Source organism: Archocentrus centrarchus, chromosome 19 (assembly GCF_007364275.1).
Source record: "Archocentrus centrarchus isolate MPI-CPG fArcCen1 chromosome 19, fArcCen1, whole genome shotgun sequence".
NCBI lineage: Eukaryota > Metazoa > Chordata > Actinopteri > Cichliformes > Cichlidae > Archocentrus > Archocentrus centrarchus.
In genome coordinates this window covers 10,457,795-10,471,305 of record NC_044364.1, presented here as the reverse complement: position 1 = coordinate 10,471,305, position 13,511 = coordinate 10,457,795, and the positions used below count along the sequence as shown (strand labels likewise).

Here is a 13,511-nt window from a genome sequence, read left to right as displayed (position 1 = left end):
GTTTTATGGGCTTTGGCCTTTTTGTGAAATTTTGATTGGCTGGTAAGCATAGATTTATTTCTTATAAACACAGCAGGTAATAACAGCTGAAGTAATGAGGCTGTTATTAATAACTGAATTTTATATCACAGTTTCTTTCCTTCTCTGTCATCATGAAATGTAAAACTTGTGGGGGCATCTTAAAAGGTTTGCTCTTGCTTTAATGATCCCAACTGGTTAGTCATAGTAGATGAAGGCCATATTTCAGGTATGTGACTTTATGCAATGTCCCTTTAGGAAATGACTTAATTGAAATGACAAACAAGAGTTAATGAAACAGGAAATCATAGAACATTTATTGATGACTCTGTGACAGTGTAAGTAAAATAAGAAACAGTATGTTTCTGGGAAAACAAATACAAGAACATCAACTATATATCACCAATGCATTTCTAATCCATAATAGCTTTGTGATGCAAACATGCTATATAAATTAAGGTTTGGGAACTGAGTGAACTCAACATTTATCATCCAAAATCTATCAAGTTTTCTTCCTGAACTTCTGCACCGGCGTGTCTTCTCTTTGACCACGTGGCAATCAGTTCCCTTACTTCCTTTCCATAATCTTCATGCAGTTGGCTAAAGTCACACTCTGACTCCTCCCCTATGGCCAGATATGGATCAAACACAGACACCGCATTGGCATTCTTCTTCGGCCGCAGTTTGGGTGATTTCTTGTTAGACATTTTGGACGAAATGGTTAGAGCTTGTAGATTTGGACTGGAGTTCGGGCTAGGTGCTGCTCCCAGCGCTGGTGCTGGATACAAAGATGGGTTTAAAGTGTCTGTGCTCACAAAGGCTGCCGGATGCTGGACGGTGTCAAATTTTGGCATGATGAAAGGTTTGCTCGGTTGACCATAGAATGCACCCAGTGCATCTGAAGAAAAGAGCAATGAAATATAAAAATGAAAACATAATCCAGCAGCTGAATTGACACAAACAGGAATGCAAAATCTGCTCACACTGCATGCGTATGGCAGACAATTTTCTTTGGATCGTGCAAATGCTCAAGGTTGCTTTGTCATTCTGACAGGAGTCACCATCAAACCATCAACTCTACAATCAGCGAGTGATCCTCTTCAGTCACCTTGGATGTGGATAACTGAAAGCGTCTTACTGATCACTGATCACAACATACTCCGAAAAAGTACACAAAACATAGCACATAGCATATGTGTCATGCTAATCAGAGAGGTGCTAATCCAAGTCTCTTATCTACAGAAGCCTCAGTTTACCCTTTGTATTTGTTAAACCTGGTGATCAAACAGTCAGTCCAGGATTTAAATTGACAGCTATCCTCTTAAACTTCATCTGTGTGCCCCTCTGCACTGCTTATTACATAAACTGACCTGACTTTTGTATTGAGGATCACATTTGACCTTTTATGATGCCCTGAGGCATTTGGGGTAAGAATCTAAGCTACGGACGACCTGAGATGTGACAAATGTGCTGTCGTTTCACTGCGAGGCTGCTCACACTGCATTTAAAAGCCAGGAGTTTTCTGGGAGCAGCCAAAATTAAGCCAAAAAGTACCCAGACATGAGCTGCTTTTTGGAAGAACAAGACTCATTGTAGAAATAGTCTGGTACATGCTTAATGCTTTTCTAACCTAATTGAACACACTGTGCACTTTTTAATACAAACCTCATCCACCCCACCACACACATTTTTATTCTATGCCTATGCGCTTTATCTGACTCACACTCTAATGAATGTGTCAGTTTAAACTTGGGGTTCAATATCTTTCCCACTGAGGGATACTTCAACGTAGACACTGGAGGAGCTGGGAATCAAACCAGCGACCTTCCTGAGTCACAGCCGCCCACAAGTGCAGCAGGAAGCAGGTGAGAGGTTCACAGGAACCAAATTTAAATCAAGTAAGATTTATGCTTTGATGGGATTTATGCTCACGCCTCATTAGAGCTGCAACAGTAGGTCAATAAATTGATTGGCTGACTGACAAGAACTTAATTACCAACTAGTGAGAATCTAATAATCATTTGAACTAGTTTGATGAGACATGTTTTTATATGATGTGAAATTGAATTATTGTGGCTGTGAGAAATTATGACTGGTGTCACACACCATTATCTGAACAAAAGCAGAATGATTCATAATAAATAATAATAACTTTGTTGCAATTCTAATTCTAGTCTAACACAACAACTATGCTCTCGCTACTATTCTCCTAATGTCTAAAATATGTCAAGTGATCATGATGATGTGACTGATGTTGTGAGATCATAATGTATGTATAGCCTGTACCACAGTGTACAAGGTGTCTGATGTAGAGGCTGTAAACAGTGATGCAACGCCTCTCACAGCTGCCCTCCAAAACAAAGCCCGCTCTCTTTCCCCCACGCAGATAAACCCACTCGAGCCTTTTGTCTCTCTCACCTTTGTACTTCGACTCCATTTCCATTACAAGCAGGGCCAGGTAGCTGTGGCTGGCTGACAGCAGGGCTTTGATCCAGCTCTCCTGACTGGCCTGGTCCTCTGCGGCAAACTTGTACGTCCGCAGCCCCGGCTCGCTCCACACCAGCGAGAAGGCAAAATTCTCCTCAGACTCACACAGCTGGACGGTGCAGCCCTCCAGAACAATCACTCCTATCAGATCCCGTTCGGTCTGCCGTTCCTTGTAGAAAAGGAGGTTCCCCTTCAGCACGAACCAGCGCTTCTGATAGGAAGTTTTGATCTCACCCTGTGTGACAGTTGTTCCATCTGCATTTTACTGACTGTTGTACAAATGCCTTATGTACTCACATTCTTACATAACTGCTTTGAGGAAACAGGCAGACCAATGGGAGGTTAAAAGTCATCTGAGCTTCACGAGGTTTTTAAAAATCCCCATGCACTATGTTTCTGTTTGCTTAAATAAATTATATATATATATATATATATATATATATATATATATATAGTCCAGTTCCCTTTAAATCTGAGTTATGTCTGACTTATTTTATCCCAAAGTGTCTTACCTTCTTGTAAAGGTATCCCTCCTTATCCACAGGTGAGTTACAAGATTCAAAATAGGTGAGGACTTTTTCATCAATCTTCATTTCAGCATCTCAGGGTGCTCAGAACAAAATCTGCCGCATACACCACAGAGATAAAAAGAAAGAGTTTATTTACTTCCTCTTAACAGACTGTGTATAATTATGGAGAAGTTATGTTTGCAATGTTTTAATGTCGCCAGTGGAGGCCAAATAAGCGTCTTTTCCGCGTTTAAACAAGGAAATGCTTCATATATCGGAGTTGATACTTAAAAATGTCTACTTTCTTTTTTTTTTTGAAACAGAAAGTTAAACAAGTGTTTAGCTGAAAACACGCCGCACACGAACGCCATCGATAACAGCAGTCATTGCATTGATAACAGTTTTAAACGCGCGTTTGTGCAACAACAACAAAAAATTACTCAATGCCGGTTTTCACTGGCAATATCCCTCAATGTTGAGAAATGGCGAGGCCAGTCTGTTTCTCATATCCACATGGTTGTGTTTACTCACCTTTCTGAAACGGGAAAGTGCGCTGCTGTTCCTCCGTGAGAGCGAGTTAATCAATCGCTTCCTGGTAAGGTGACCGTAGCTCCACGTAAACAGATGAAACAAATGGGCTGGCCCAGGTTGGTCCCAGAAAACTGCCAGTGTGCCCAGATCCACTGCACATGTGTTATACTTATCAAATCAGCTGTTTAAAATAAGCTGTTCAGTTTAAAATAATTCATAAGGCAAATGCTGTTTGGCATTGCATTGCGTTATTATGTAATTCTGCGGTTCTGTCTTGAAGAGGCGTCCTGTTACAAAATCTGGATTGCACTTTAGCCTTTTTTTTTTTTCTGCTTCCCAAAAGTACTTGATAATTTCAACTAAGTGGCAATCAGAAATCATTTATTTTATTGCATTGGGAACAATTTTGATCGAGTATTTGGGATTACTGTTTAATGAAAATACCTATTACAAACAGTAAAGTGTAGTACTGTGCAAAAGTCTTAAGTTACCCCTCATTTATAATTTATTTTGCAAGGAAAATGGGAAACATGTGCAGTGATCTATTGAAACATCGAAACAAGTCAATATTTGGTATGACCACCTTTCTTCAGCACAGCCTGAACTCTCTTAGGCAGCTTTCTTGTCATTACTTTCAGTAGTCTTCAGGAATAGTTCTCCAGGCTTCTTGAAGAACAGTCAAAGCTCTTCTTTGGATGTTGGCTGCCTTTTGTTCCATTCTCCACTGCTTCAATAATGTTGAGGTCTCGGCTCTGGGGACGCCAATCCATGACAAATAGTGTCCCATTGTGTGTTTTTCTATCCAGGTATGTTTTTACTGCATTGGCAGTGTGTTTAGGATCATTGTCATGCTGAAAAAAACAAAATAAAATGAAGCTGTTGCCAATCAGATGCTTTCCAGATGGTGTTGCATGGTGGATCAAAATCTGATGGTACTTTTCTGTGTTCATAATTCCATCAATTTTGATAAGATCTCCCACACCACTGGCTGAAATTCAGCCCCAAACCATGACAGAGCCTCCACTGTGTTTCACAGATGGCTGCAGACACTCACTGTTTCCTTTTTGAGAAAGTTTATAGTTAGGGCTGGATCAGGTGACCTTGAACCTTCCATTAGCTATACTGGAATAGGCCTAGGCTGCTGGGGGGTTCCCGTGATGAACTGTTTCTTCTTCACTCACGTCTTTTCACTTTCTATGTGTTTATACCCCACTCTGCATTAAATCATTATTATGGCTCTGGCTCTCTTCCACAGTGTGTCTTTTGTCCTGTCTCCCTCCCCTCACTCCCGACCGGTCACAGATGGCTGCTCGTCCCCAAGCCTGGTTCTGTTGGAGGTTTCTTCCTGTTAAAAGGGAGGTTTTCCTCCCCACTGTTGCCAAGTGTTTGCTCATAGGGGCCGTCTGATTGTTGGGTTTTCTCTGTATTATTGTGTAGTCTTTACCTTACAATATAAAGTGCCTTGAGGTGGCTATTTGTTATGATTTGGTACTGTCTAAATAAAACTGAATTGAGATATGTTATGTATAGACACAACACTGATTCATCTCTTAAGTTAGACATCTGGTGTGTAAAAAGTGGGTCCATGTGATAGTTTCTTGCACATTTTCGTACACATTCCACCACTTGCTGTTAACCGGTCTGCTGAAGAAGAGTTTGCTTGAAATGTCACTCACTGAGTCATTTGTAATGGTAATAAATTAGTTTATTGCTTCCTCTGTACAAACTCAATTTGATTCGCAATAAATATATCCAACATTCGGCAAGCTTTTAATCTGGAAAGTCAGGCAGTTTTAATGACAACCATGCGATTCAGATTTTAAAAGGTTTCTCTGACACTTACTAAAATGACAACACATTCTGTAGGTGACCTAAAGAGGTCATCTTGACTAGTTGACCTCCTTTTCAAACCAACCTTCCACAGGAAACTGTTATGAGCAAAATCAGACCTAGAAATCACACATAAATATAGCTTCTGTAAAGCTAATGTCATTGTAGGAGGACAAACTGTAGAAAGGCAATAATGTACGTATAGGAAAATGAAAGTGTGTTTGTATCACAAAGACAGCCAATCAGAATAAATGAAATGACCTTTTGAATCCTTTGTTTGCTAATTTGCTGCTAAATTGTCTCAAAAAAAAATAAATACAGAAAAGGCATCACTCATCTGTTTCATAAGACAGGTGCTTAGGAGAGGGACAAAAAGACTCCTGCACACTGTCTAACTTACAAGAACACATTTATTTACAGCATTTCTGTACTTTACTTTTGGTATAGTACAGTCACAGCCAAAAGTTTGTGTTTCATACTTTGCTGCTTCATGTCTTATTTAGATTATTTCTTACATGTTTCCAGGCGCTGCAGTGGGATTTGGCAGGCAGGGAAACTCTAAGATCCATAGTAGCAGTGCAGCATGGGGTAAGTAATTACTTAGAAATAAGTCACAGATTAATTTGCATTGTGAGCTCCAGTAGATTTGCTCTTAGTGACCACAAGGCTGTGGTCAGCTGACTTGTGCTGCTACTGCTCTGAGAGTCACTGCTCTTTATGAATTCAGCCAACCGAAGACATAAGCAGAGGTTATTCCAACCCTTAGCTGGTATAAAGGCAATAATAGAAAAGGTAGACTTTGAAATAAACAGCATCATCAGCCTGAATTTAAATTGATGACTGCTAGTCCTGACCCACTTCAGTGGTTTTCAGACTTTCAAACTTCAGAATAAATGTTTTAATTATTTATTAATAAAAAAAAAATGTGTTGAATTTTACTTAAATAAAGGTGAATATAATTAGTACAATAGCATCAGCAAACTCTTGTTAATAAAAAAAAAAACCCATCATAGTCACTCAGTTTCACTTCATGTATTTCAGCTCGTTGTCCACCGTCCACCAGTGGGACCTGCATCTTTATTTGAAAACCACTAACCTTAAAGTGGCCATGAATACCACATCCTGCTCTACAACAGCTCAACACAGTGTGCTAGTGTACACTGCACCACAATACTGCTAACTAAGCAGTTTAGCTTGCACTGAACAGTGCAGTATTTTCATATGATTTGAATAACACAAAATGATTCTAATTCAATTTGTTTTTCTAAGTAATTTCACATCATCAGATAACTACAGCAAAACATCCTGTACAGATCCAGTTTCTGTATCTCTGAGAGTGAACTCACTTTTTTTGGAAAATACTTGGGCTTCTGCTTGTCCACCCACTTTACTTTTGATAGACTGACTACACTACAAACATCCACCAAGACCAACTTCTTCCAATGATCAATAGTAATATGGTTACAATCTGTATTTTCCAGCAATGATAGAGCAACATCTCACAAGGTAACCAAGATAACCAAGTGGCTCAGAAACCATTAAATTAACATTTTGGATCTATGGTCAGGAAACCCCAGACATCTTAATGTGATTGAGAATCTACGGTCAATCCAGATATCCCACGTGCCACAGGGAATTGCAGAAGTGAAGAAGAATAAGAAGGATCAGCAATGTAAATACTGACTCTTTGCATAAATTTATTTTCCAGAAATCTCATGAAATGCTTATGATTTTTTCTTCATAATATCATAGAACCATGTAAAAAATATATCTATAAATAAAAAAGTGAAGCAGCAGTGTGTATGAAACACAAAATGTGTACCACTGCCAAAACATTTGGGCATAACTTTCCTTTCAGAAGTCACATTCTCCAAGTGCTTCACAAGGTATGAATACACACACAATTTTAGTATAGATAACAAGTTATAATAATAAAGTAAGCATAAATTATATCGGGTATTCATATTCATACCCTGGGTAGCACCTTGGGAATATAACTGGCTGTAAGATGACAGCAGCTTCCTGTGTAAGATGGCTTCTCATTTGTACTGAAATATATTCTTAAAAGTTAAACACTGCATGGAAATCTGTTTGCTTCTGGCTGTTATTTCAGTTTCAAAACTTGGTGAAATTGTGTCACCAAAAATAACATTGCGCAGATATGAATCCAGATAGAGATCAGAGCATCTCTTCCTGTAAGACTTCACCCACTATGGTGAAGAGGGTGAAGTACAGCAGCCTTGTAATTCAGCCATTTGATTCAGGTGTGTTGGATCAGGGACACATCTAAAACCTGCAGGACACCGGGCCATGAGGCCTGGATTTGAAAACCACTGGCTTAGAGTGACAAACAGAAAAGCAAGTAGAGCCTTCCAACAGCTCCAGTAAGTTAGTAGCTTTGGCAGTTTAAATACACTGCATCTGTTTCTTAAACTAGGAGCACAGATCAAAAAACAATACTTAAATATTCTCTAAAAAAAAAAGAAAAAAAAAGTAACTGTGCTGATTTTACTGATGTGCACTTTACTCAGTACCGTCATCACTACCGCTGCTCCCGGCACGCTTGCTGCAACTGCAGAGTCTCCCCGATGTGGATCCTCTGGTGTCTTTTGAGGTTCTCCCCTCGACTGAAGCTCTTTCCACACTGGCTGCAGTAATACGGCTTCTCCCCCGTGTGGACCCTCTTGTGTTTTTTCAAATCTCCTGCCTGACTAAAGCGCCTCCCACACTGTACGCAGCCGTACGGCTTCTCTCCGGTGTGGCAACGCTGGTGGATTCTCAAATTTCCCACCCTGCTAAATGTTTTTCCACAAACAACACACAAGTGCAAGCCATCTCTCCTGAGGTGCTCTGTCCTCATTTGTCTGCCATCTAAACCAGCCCTGCTGGTTTTTGCTAATCCATGCCTTCTGTGCGCAGTGTGATTTGAATGAACAAAGATGAGTCCATAAGGCTCAGCACTAACTTGCGGCCTGTGGGTCTCAGCAGAGATGTGACGAGAAGAGTTGCAGCTTAAATCCATGCACCCGGTATACTGTGGTTGAAGAGATGGTTGCTGCAATGTTGTGCAGTCTGTGGGCTCTGATTCTCTTTTTATGGCAGCCAGGTTTACCCCAAACAGAGTGCTGTATTCCAGCAAACTGTTTGGGTTGGGCTCATTATTTGATAAGTCTCTTCTGGTGTCCCTGGTTGTATTATGTGATGACGACATATTCTGTTCCTCTGAAATGTGTGCCATATCTGCTGGTTGTGCTTTGCGATGGTCTGTTGGTGTTTGTGCCAACTTGCACTCAGACTGTGTCTGAATATTATTGCGACTCTCTTTTTCTTTGGACTCCTGCTTCACGGCACAGTCGAGTTTGTGGCTGTTTATCGGATTTTGCTCTGTGAGAGTGACGGCATCTGAGTTATGCTTCTGAATGACACTCAGATCCTGAGTCATTGTCTTGTCGTTTTCCTCAGCTGGTGGCCCACTTGTAGTTAGGACAGCTGTGAAATTTACAGTCATGAATAACAGACCTTAACCAGAACAAAAATGTTACATTATCTGTAATAATAAATGCCTCAAGATAATTACATGTACTTTCATATGCGCTTTCATTTGGTATCCTGTCCTGGAGCTCCTGCAGTCTTCTCTTCAGACTTTCATTCTCTCTCTGAGTCCTGGCTGTTTTCTCCTGGTACTCTGACACGGTCTCCTTCACCACCTCCAGAACCTCCTGCACAGCTTCAGTCAGTAGTTTGGCCACGCGGGCACTCAAACGCTCAAGTTTAGACATCCTGAAATAAAACACCCCTTATGATAAGAAATGATAAAAAAAAAAACATAACCATCGGGAAAATCGTGCATAATGAAATCTGTCATTATATTAATAATGCAAAATGTCTGATAAGCACTCTTGTTGATGATTCTGCTATGTGATTACACTCACTATGCACTTTGTTAGGTACACCTCTTCATCTACTTGTTTATGAAATATCTAATCAGCCAATGACATGGCAGCAACTGAGTAAATTTAGGCATGTAGACATGGTCAGGATGACCTGCTGAAGTTCAAACTGAGCATCAAAATGGGAAAGAAAGGTGATTTAAATGAGCACTGCACAGTTGTTGGTGTCAGACAGGTGTCAATATGAACCAAAATTGTGGGGAAATAATTCCAGAACCTTGTTGAATCTGTGCCACAAAGAATTAAGGCAGCTCTGAAGGTAAATGGGGCTTGAACCCGGTACAAGCAAAGAGTCATTTAAACTCCCCAATTTAAACAAAGTGTGCGGTGAGTGTAAATGACAGCATTGTTACATGCCACTCCATAAAAGACATTAGGGCTACTTGTTCGTTCATAAGCCAGTAATTGACTGCTCTGTTATTAAACTGAGGAACAACAGTCAAAATAAAAATTAACGAGCTCAGTGAGTTTAATATTTGGTTAAAAAAAAAAATTTAAAAACAAACAAACAAACACACATAAAAAAAAAAGATTTTCCACTTCAGCTACAGTCATCCTATTTTTTGGCCTGAGCTTTAAAATATTCTAAACAAACAAAACTAAATTCATATTTTGATGGCATAATCATCTGCAGATAAAAAAAAATAGGATAATTACGCATTTTTTCTGTTTATTTGAAGTGGGTTTGAAACACTTCACATCTGAAATATATGATAGTGTTATCTTTCAACTATTACTGATATCAGACTTAAATAAGATGTTGCAAACAGGCGTCAGTTCCCTGCTGAGCATATTTAAAATGTGTAGTAGTACCTGTAAGCTAGTCCTGAAGTTAGCCTCGTACGTCAGTTTAAACATCCCAGAGGTCCAAAGATACAGCCATAAGGTTAACGTGGTATTTAAACAAAAGTGTTTTTAATGATTAATGGTTTATCCCGTCAAACTGGTAAGGACAATTTATAAAAAATAAAAACTGACAAAATGTAACAAAGCAGAACCGTGCACAGCAAAAACAATCTTTAACACCCGGAAGCAGAACGGCGATCACATGTGCAGAGGGCGTGTTTTTCAAAATAAAGGTCCGAGCGAAGTTCTTTATCTATTAAACGCAGTTTACGTTACCACTATTTATTACATGCTCGAGTGAATTATTCAGTTGCACTCAGTCAACCTGAAGCCTTTGATATGATACAGCCAATAAATAAATATCACATGACTATATCTGGAGTTACATTTGAAAACATACTGCCTCCATGCTTCAGACCAAGGGTGGGCAATTAATGTTTCCAAGAGGCCACAATTAGGGGTCTAATTGTAACATCTATTCTTACCTGTAGCACTTCCTTATCGGTGTGGCCCTCTACAACAGTCCCAGTTTCCCATATGGCCCCTTGGGAAAATTAATTGCACACTCCTGCTTTAGACCTAGGCAGCATCATTTTATATATTTAAAAACATGTTACAACATTATAGAGCTAACACAGAAAGATAAACAACCATTCACACTCGTACCTACAGCCAATTTAGAACCACCAATTAATCTAACCCCATGCACGTCTATGGGAGTCAGCTGGAGAACATGCAAACTCCACACAGAAAGGTCCGTGCCAGCCCGGTAGATTCAAACCTAGGACCTTCTTGCTGTGAGGCAACTGTGCGAACCACTGTACCACCAAAAGATGATCATGTGTTTCAAAATGACATATTTATATGTAATCTGAACTCAAAGTAAACCACTGATTTTTGGTGACTAAATATGCAAAAATGCATTCACAGTCTCACCTCATCCAGTCTTTTCTGGTTGACTGAAGCCATGTAAAGATAATACTTAGCAGCCTGTATTTGATTTGCTGGTGACACTGACAGTTACACCAACTGCAATGAATGTTGGCCTTGTTGTTAAATTCAAAACTGCAGGCTGTTAAACTTGTTCTACATCTTTAAGAAATTTTGACTGATTTTTAAAAGTTTGAAATTGAAATCCAAATTAACCTCTGATAGTCCACTCTCACCCCACATGTAGGCCTCCTATTGGTGGATATAGAAAAGAGCTGTGGTTTCCAGTAGGTGTCTTAAAGTTTGCTGATTTAGGTTCATTCAATATCAAATGCAAAATAATGTTCCAATACAGAGGTCTGGACCATACAGAAGCATCAGAATAATCTGATAGGCTATTTTATTTGGAGATAACACTACAAAAACACACCAGATGCCACACTTCACAATCCAGTAACAAACAAAATCTGACAAACAGCAGCTCAGGAAAAGACGAGTGGTTTATAAGAGGCTCTCTATTTTGACAAAAGAAGGCACAATAACCTTTTCCTGTAGTTTCAGATGACCCCCAAAAAGGACACCCTCCTGTTTGCAGCTTATACACACATCTCAAAAGCATGAGATGCTTAGTAAAAATCTGGATTCATAGGCAGCCTCACAGATGAGTCTGCTGGTGTTTCTTCAAGTTACTTGAGTGACTGAAACTTTTGCCGCAGTGACTGCAGCCAAACGGCTTCTCTCCTGTGTGGTAGCGCAGGTGTACTGTGAGGTAGCCCGACTGGCTGAAGCGCTTGCCGCACACCGAGCAGCAGTACGGCCTCTCCCCTGTGTGCACCCTGTTGTGTTTCTTATAGTCGCCGGCGTGCCTGAAGGTGCGACCACAGAGGGAGCAGCAGTAGTGTTTTCTGACATTTCTCTGTAATTTCTCTGTCGAGTCTGAACAGCCCACTTCAGTGGTGGTTTGACTGCTCTGTTGGTTTTCTTCTCCAGCACCGTTTACATTGCTGTATCTTTGAGACACCGGTTCTTGAACACCACTTTCACCCTGAATGTAGACAATCTGTGGAGCCAACCCACTGTGGAGTCCTAAACTGGCTTGTGGAGGTTCTAGGTTTACCCTGTTTAAGGACGCAGTGCTCGTTGATGGATTATTATAAAAATAATTCACAATGTACAAGCCATCTTCATCTGGTGCAGACTCTACTTTCATTTTTTGATCAGTTTCAGAATCTCCAGGTGCAATGATGGACTTCTTATGGTCTAAAACTGAGGCTGACAATCCATCATGTGTCTCTGTTTTAAAATTTCCAAGGCTTTGTGCTGCACCGTGAGGAGAAACACAGGAAGCACCTAATGGCGCAATGGATGCCTCAAGGTCTTTTGATGGAACGTCTTTATCAGCAGGGATGACTTCAATGTCCTCTCTCAGCTCCTCTTTCTGTTTCACCTCAGCTAGGTTGGATGCAGACATTTCTGGCACCAATCCTGTAGGACAACACAAATCAAACTACTTTTTTTTTTTTTAATTCAGCTGTTTCATCTATTATACACACAGCTTGGTACTTTGTTTTCTTACCACTGCTCTCCAGGTTCATTCTGTCTTGCAGTTCCTGCAGTCTCCTCTTCAGGCTCTGATTCTCTCTCTGGGTTCTGGCAGTTTTCTCCTGATACTCGAACACAGTTTCTCTCACCACATCCAGAACCTCCTGCACTGCTTTAGACAGCAGCTTTTCCACTCGAGCATTAAGGCGCTCAATTTTGGCCATCTTTAAGGACTAAGACAAAAATTAAGGACGAGGTTTAAAAAAAAAAAAAAATCAGATATATTTAACAGACCTTTGCAGGATCAACATGTGTTCAAATACTTTGAGTTTAATTTGCACTTAAAGATTTCAAAAAATGTTGGCAATGGAATATTTATACAACATTAATTTAGATAAATATGACAAAGAACTAAATTCTTCTTTTAAATATTATAGCAGGAAAATTGCAGGTGCATTTTACTTCCAATTATTAACAAGCCGAATGCTAACATACCTTGAGTTTAATATAATCCCGTGAAGCATGCGCAGTCTCAACAGCTGTTCAAACTGGAATCACGTATTGTTTAAAATATTAACATGTGTGCAGACAATCGCATCTAGGAACATTCATTCCTGCAGGTAGATTAAGAATGGCAACCAGTGCGTCCGCTGAGCATCTCTGTGTGACGCTTTTCTTCGCCGTAAACCGAAACAGATCTTACAACGCGTTAACAACAAGCGCGATAGCAATGAAACTGCAGCATCCCCTTCCTGGTTTTGCAGTCCTGATATGCACCGTGCGAAGCGTTGCTGCCACCTACTGTTAAGAGCTTAAAACATACCACAAAGTTGCAGCCTGCAATGAGCCCGTTACGTCACGTTTCCCT

At 40.1% G+C, this 13,511-nt stretch overlaps 3 protein-coding genes across 5 annotated transcripts; all 3 read right to left on the bottom strand.

Annotated features, from left to right (window-relative positions):
• Positions 1-352: 352 nt before the first annotated feature.
• Positions 353-3,633, bottom strand: LOC115798673 (sesquipedalian-1-like). Its single transcript, XM_030755604.1, has 4 exons — positions 3,546-3,633; positions 3,018-3,128; positions 2,437-2,740; positions 353-916 (listed from the first exon to the last, which is right to left on the bottom strand). Exons 2-4 carry the CDS (start codon positions 3,096-3,098, stop codon positions 507-509), a joined length of 795 nt encoding a protein of 264 aa, XP_030611464.1. The 5' UTR covers positions 3,099-3,128; positions 3,546-3,633; the 3' UTR covers positions 353-506.
• Positions 3,634-7,301: 3,668 nt separating this feature from the next.
• LOC115797776 (zinc finger protein 397-like) lies at positions 7,302-10,358 on the bottom strand. 3 transcript variants are annotated; one of them, XM_030754271.1, is made up of 3 exons: positions 10,139-10,358; positions 8,953-9,171; positions 7,302-8,864 (listed from the first exon to the last, which is right to left on the bottom strand). In XM_030754271.1, exons 2-3 carry the CDS (start codon positions 9,152-9,154, stop codon positions 7,918-7,920), a joined length of 1,149 nt encoding a protein of 382 aa, XP_030610131.1. In that variant the 5' UTR covers positions 9,155-9,171; positions 10,139-10,358; the 3' UTR covers positions 7,302-7,917. The 3 variants fall into 3 exon arrangements, with proteins under 3 accessions (XP_030610131.1, XP_030610130.1, XP_030610132.1); XM_030754270.1 differs by having other exon boundaries at positions 8,953-9,155; XM_030754272.1 differs by having other exon boundaries at positions 8,959-9,155.
• A 1,317-nt stretch (positions 10,359-11,675) lies between these two features.
• Positions 11,676-13,352, bottom strand: LOC115797777 (zinc finger protein 252-like). The gene is made up of 3 exons (XM_030754273.1): positions 13,139-13,352; positions 12,678-12,876; positions 11,676-12,586 (listed from the first exon to the last, which is right to left on the bottom strand). Exons 2-3 carry the CDS (start codon positions 12,865-12,867, stop codon positions 11,757-11,759), a joined length of 1,020 nt encoding a protein of 339 aa, XP_030610133.1. The 5' UTR covers positions 12,868-12,876; positions 13,139-13,352; the 3' UTR covers positions 11,676-11,756.
• Positions 13,353-13,511: the final 159 nt, after the last annotated feature.

Bases quoted from the DNA above. Each gene is read 5' to 3' on its own strand.
- LOC115798673 (XM_030755604.1), bottom strand. From the start codon at position 3,098: ATGAAGATTGATGAAAAAGTCCTCACCTATTTTGAATCTTGTAACTCA. The intron at 2,741-3,017 runs GTAAGACACTTT...ACTGTCACACAG, and splicing joins AGGGATACCTTTACAAGAAG to GGTGAGATCAAAACTTCCTA. The intron at 917-2,436 runs GTGAGAGAGACA...TCTTTTCTTCAG, and splicing joins AATGGAGTCGAAGTACAAAG to ATGCACTGGGTGCATTCTAT.
- LOC115797776 (XM_030754271.1), bottom strand. From the start codon at position 9,154: ATGTCTAAACTTGAGCGTTTGAGTGCCCGCGTGGCCAAACTACTGACT. The intron at 8,865-8,952 runs GTAATTATCTTG...TAAATTTCACAG, and splicing joins AAGCGCATATGAAAGTACAT to CTGTCCTAACTACAAGTGGG.
- LOC115797777 (XM_030754273.1), bottom strand. From the start codon at position 12,867: ATGGCCAAAATTGAGCGCCTTAATGCTCGAGTGGAAAAGCTGCTGTCT. The intron at 12,587-12,677 runs GTAAGAAAACAA...GTTGTCCTACAG, and splicing joins AATGAACCTGGAGAGCAGTG to GATTGGTGCCAGAAATGTCT.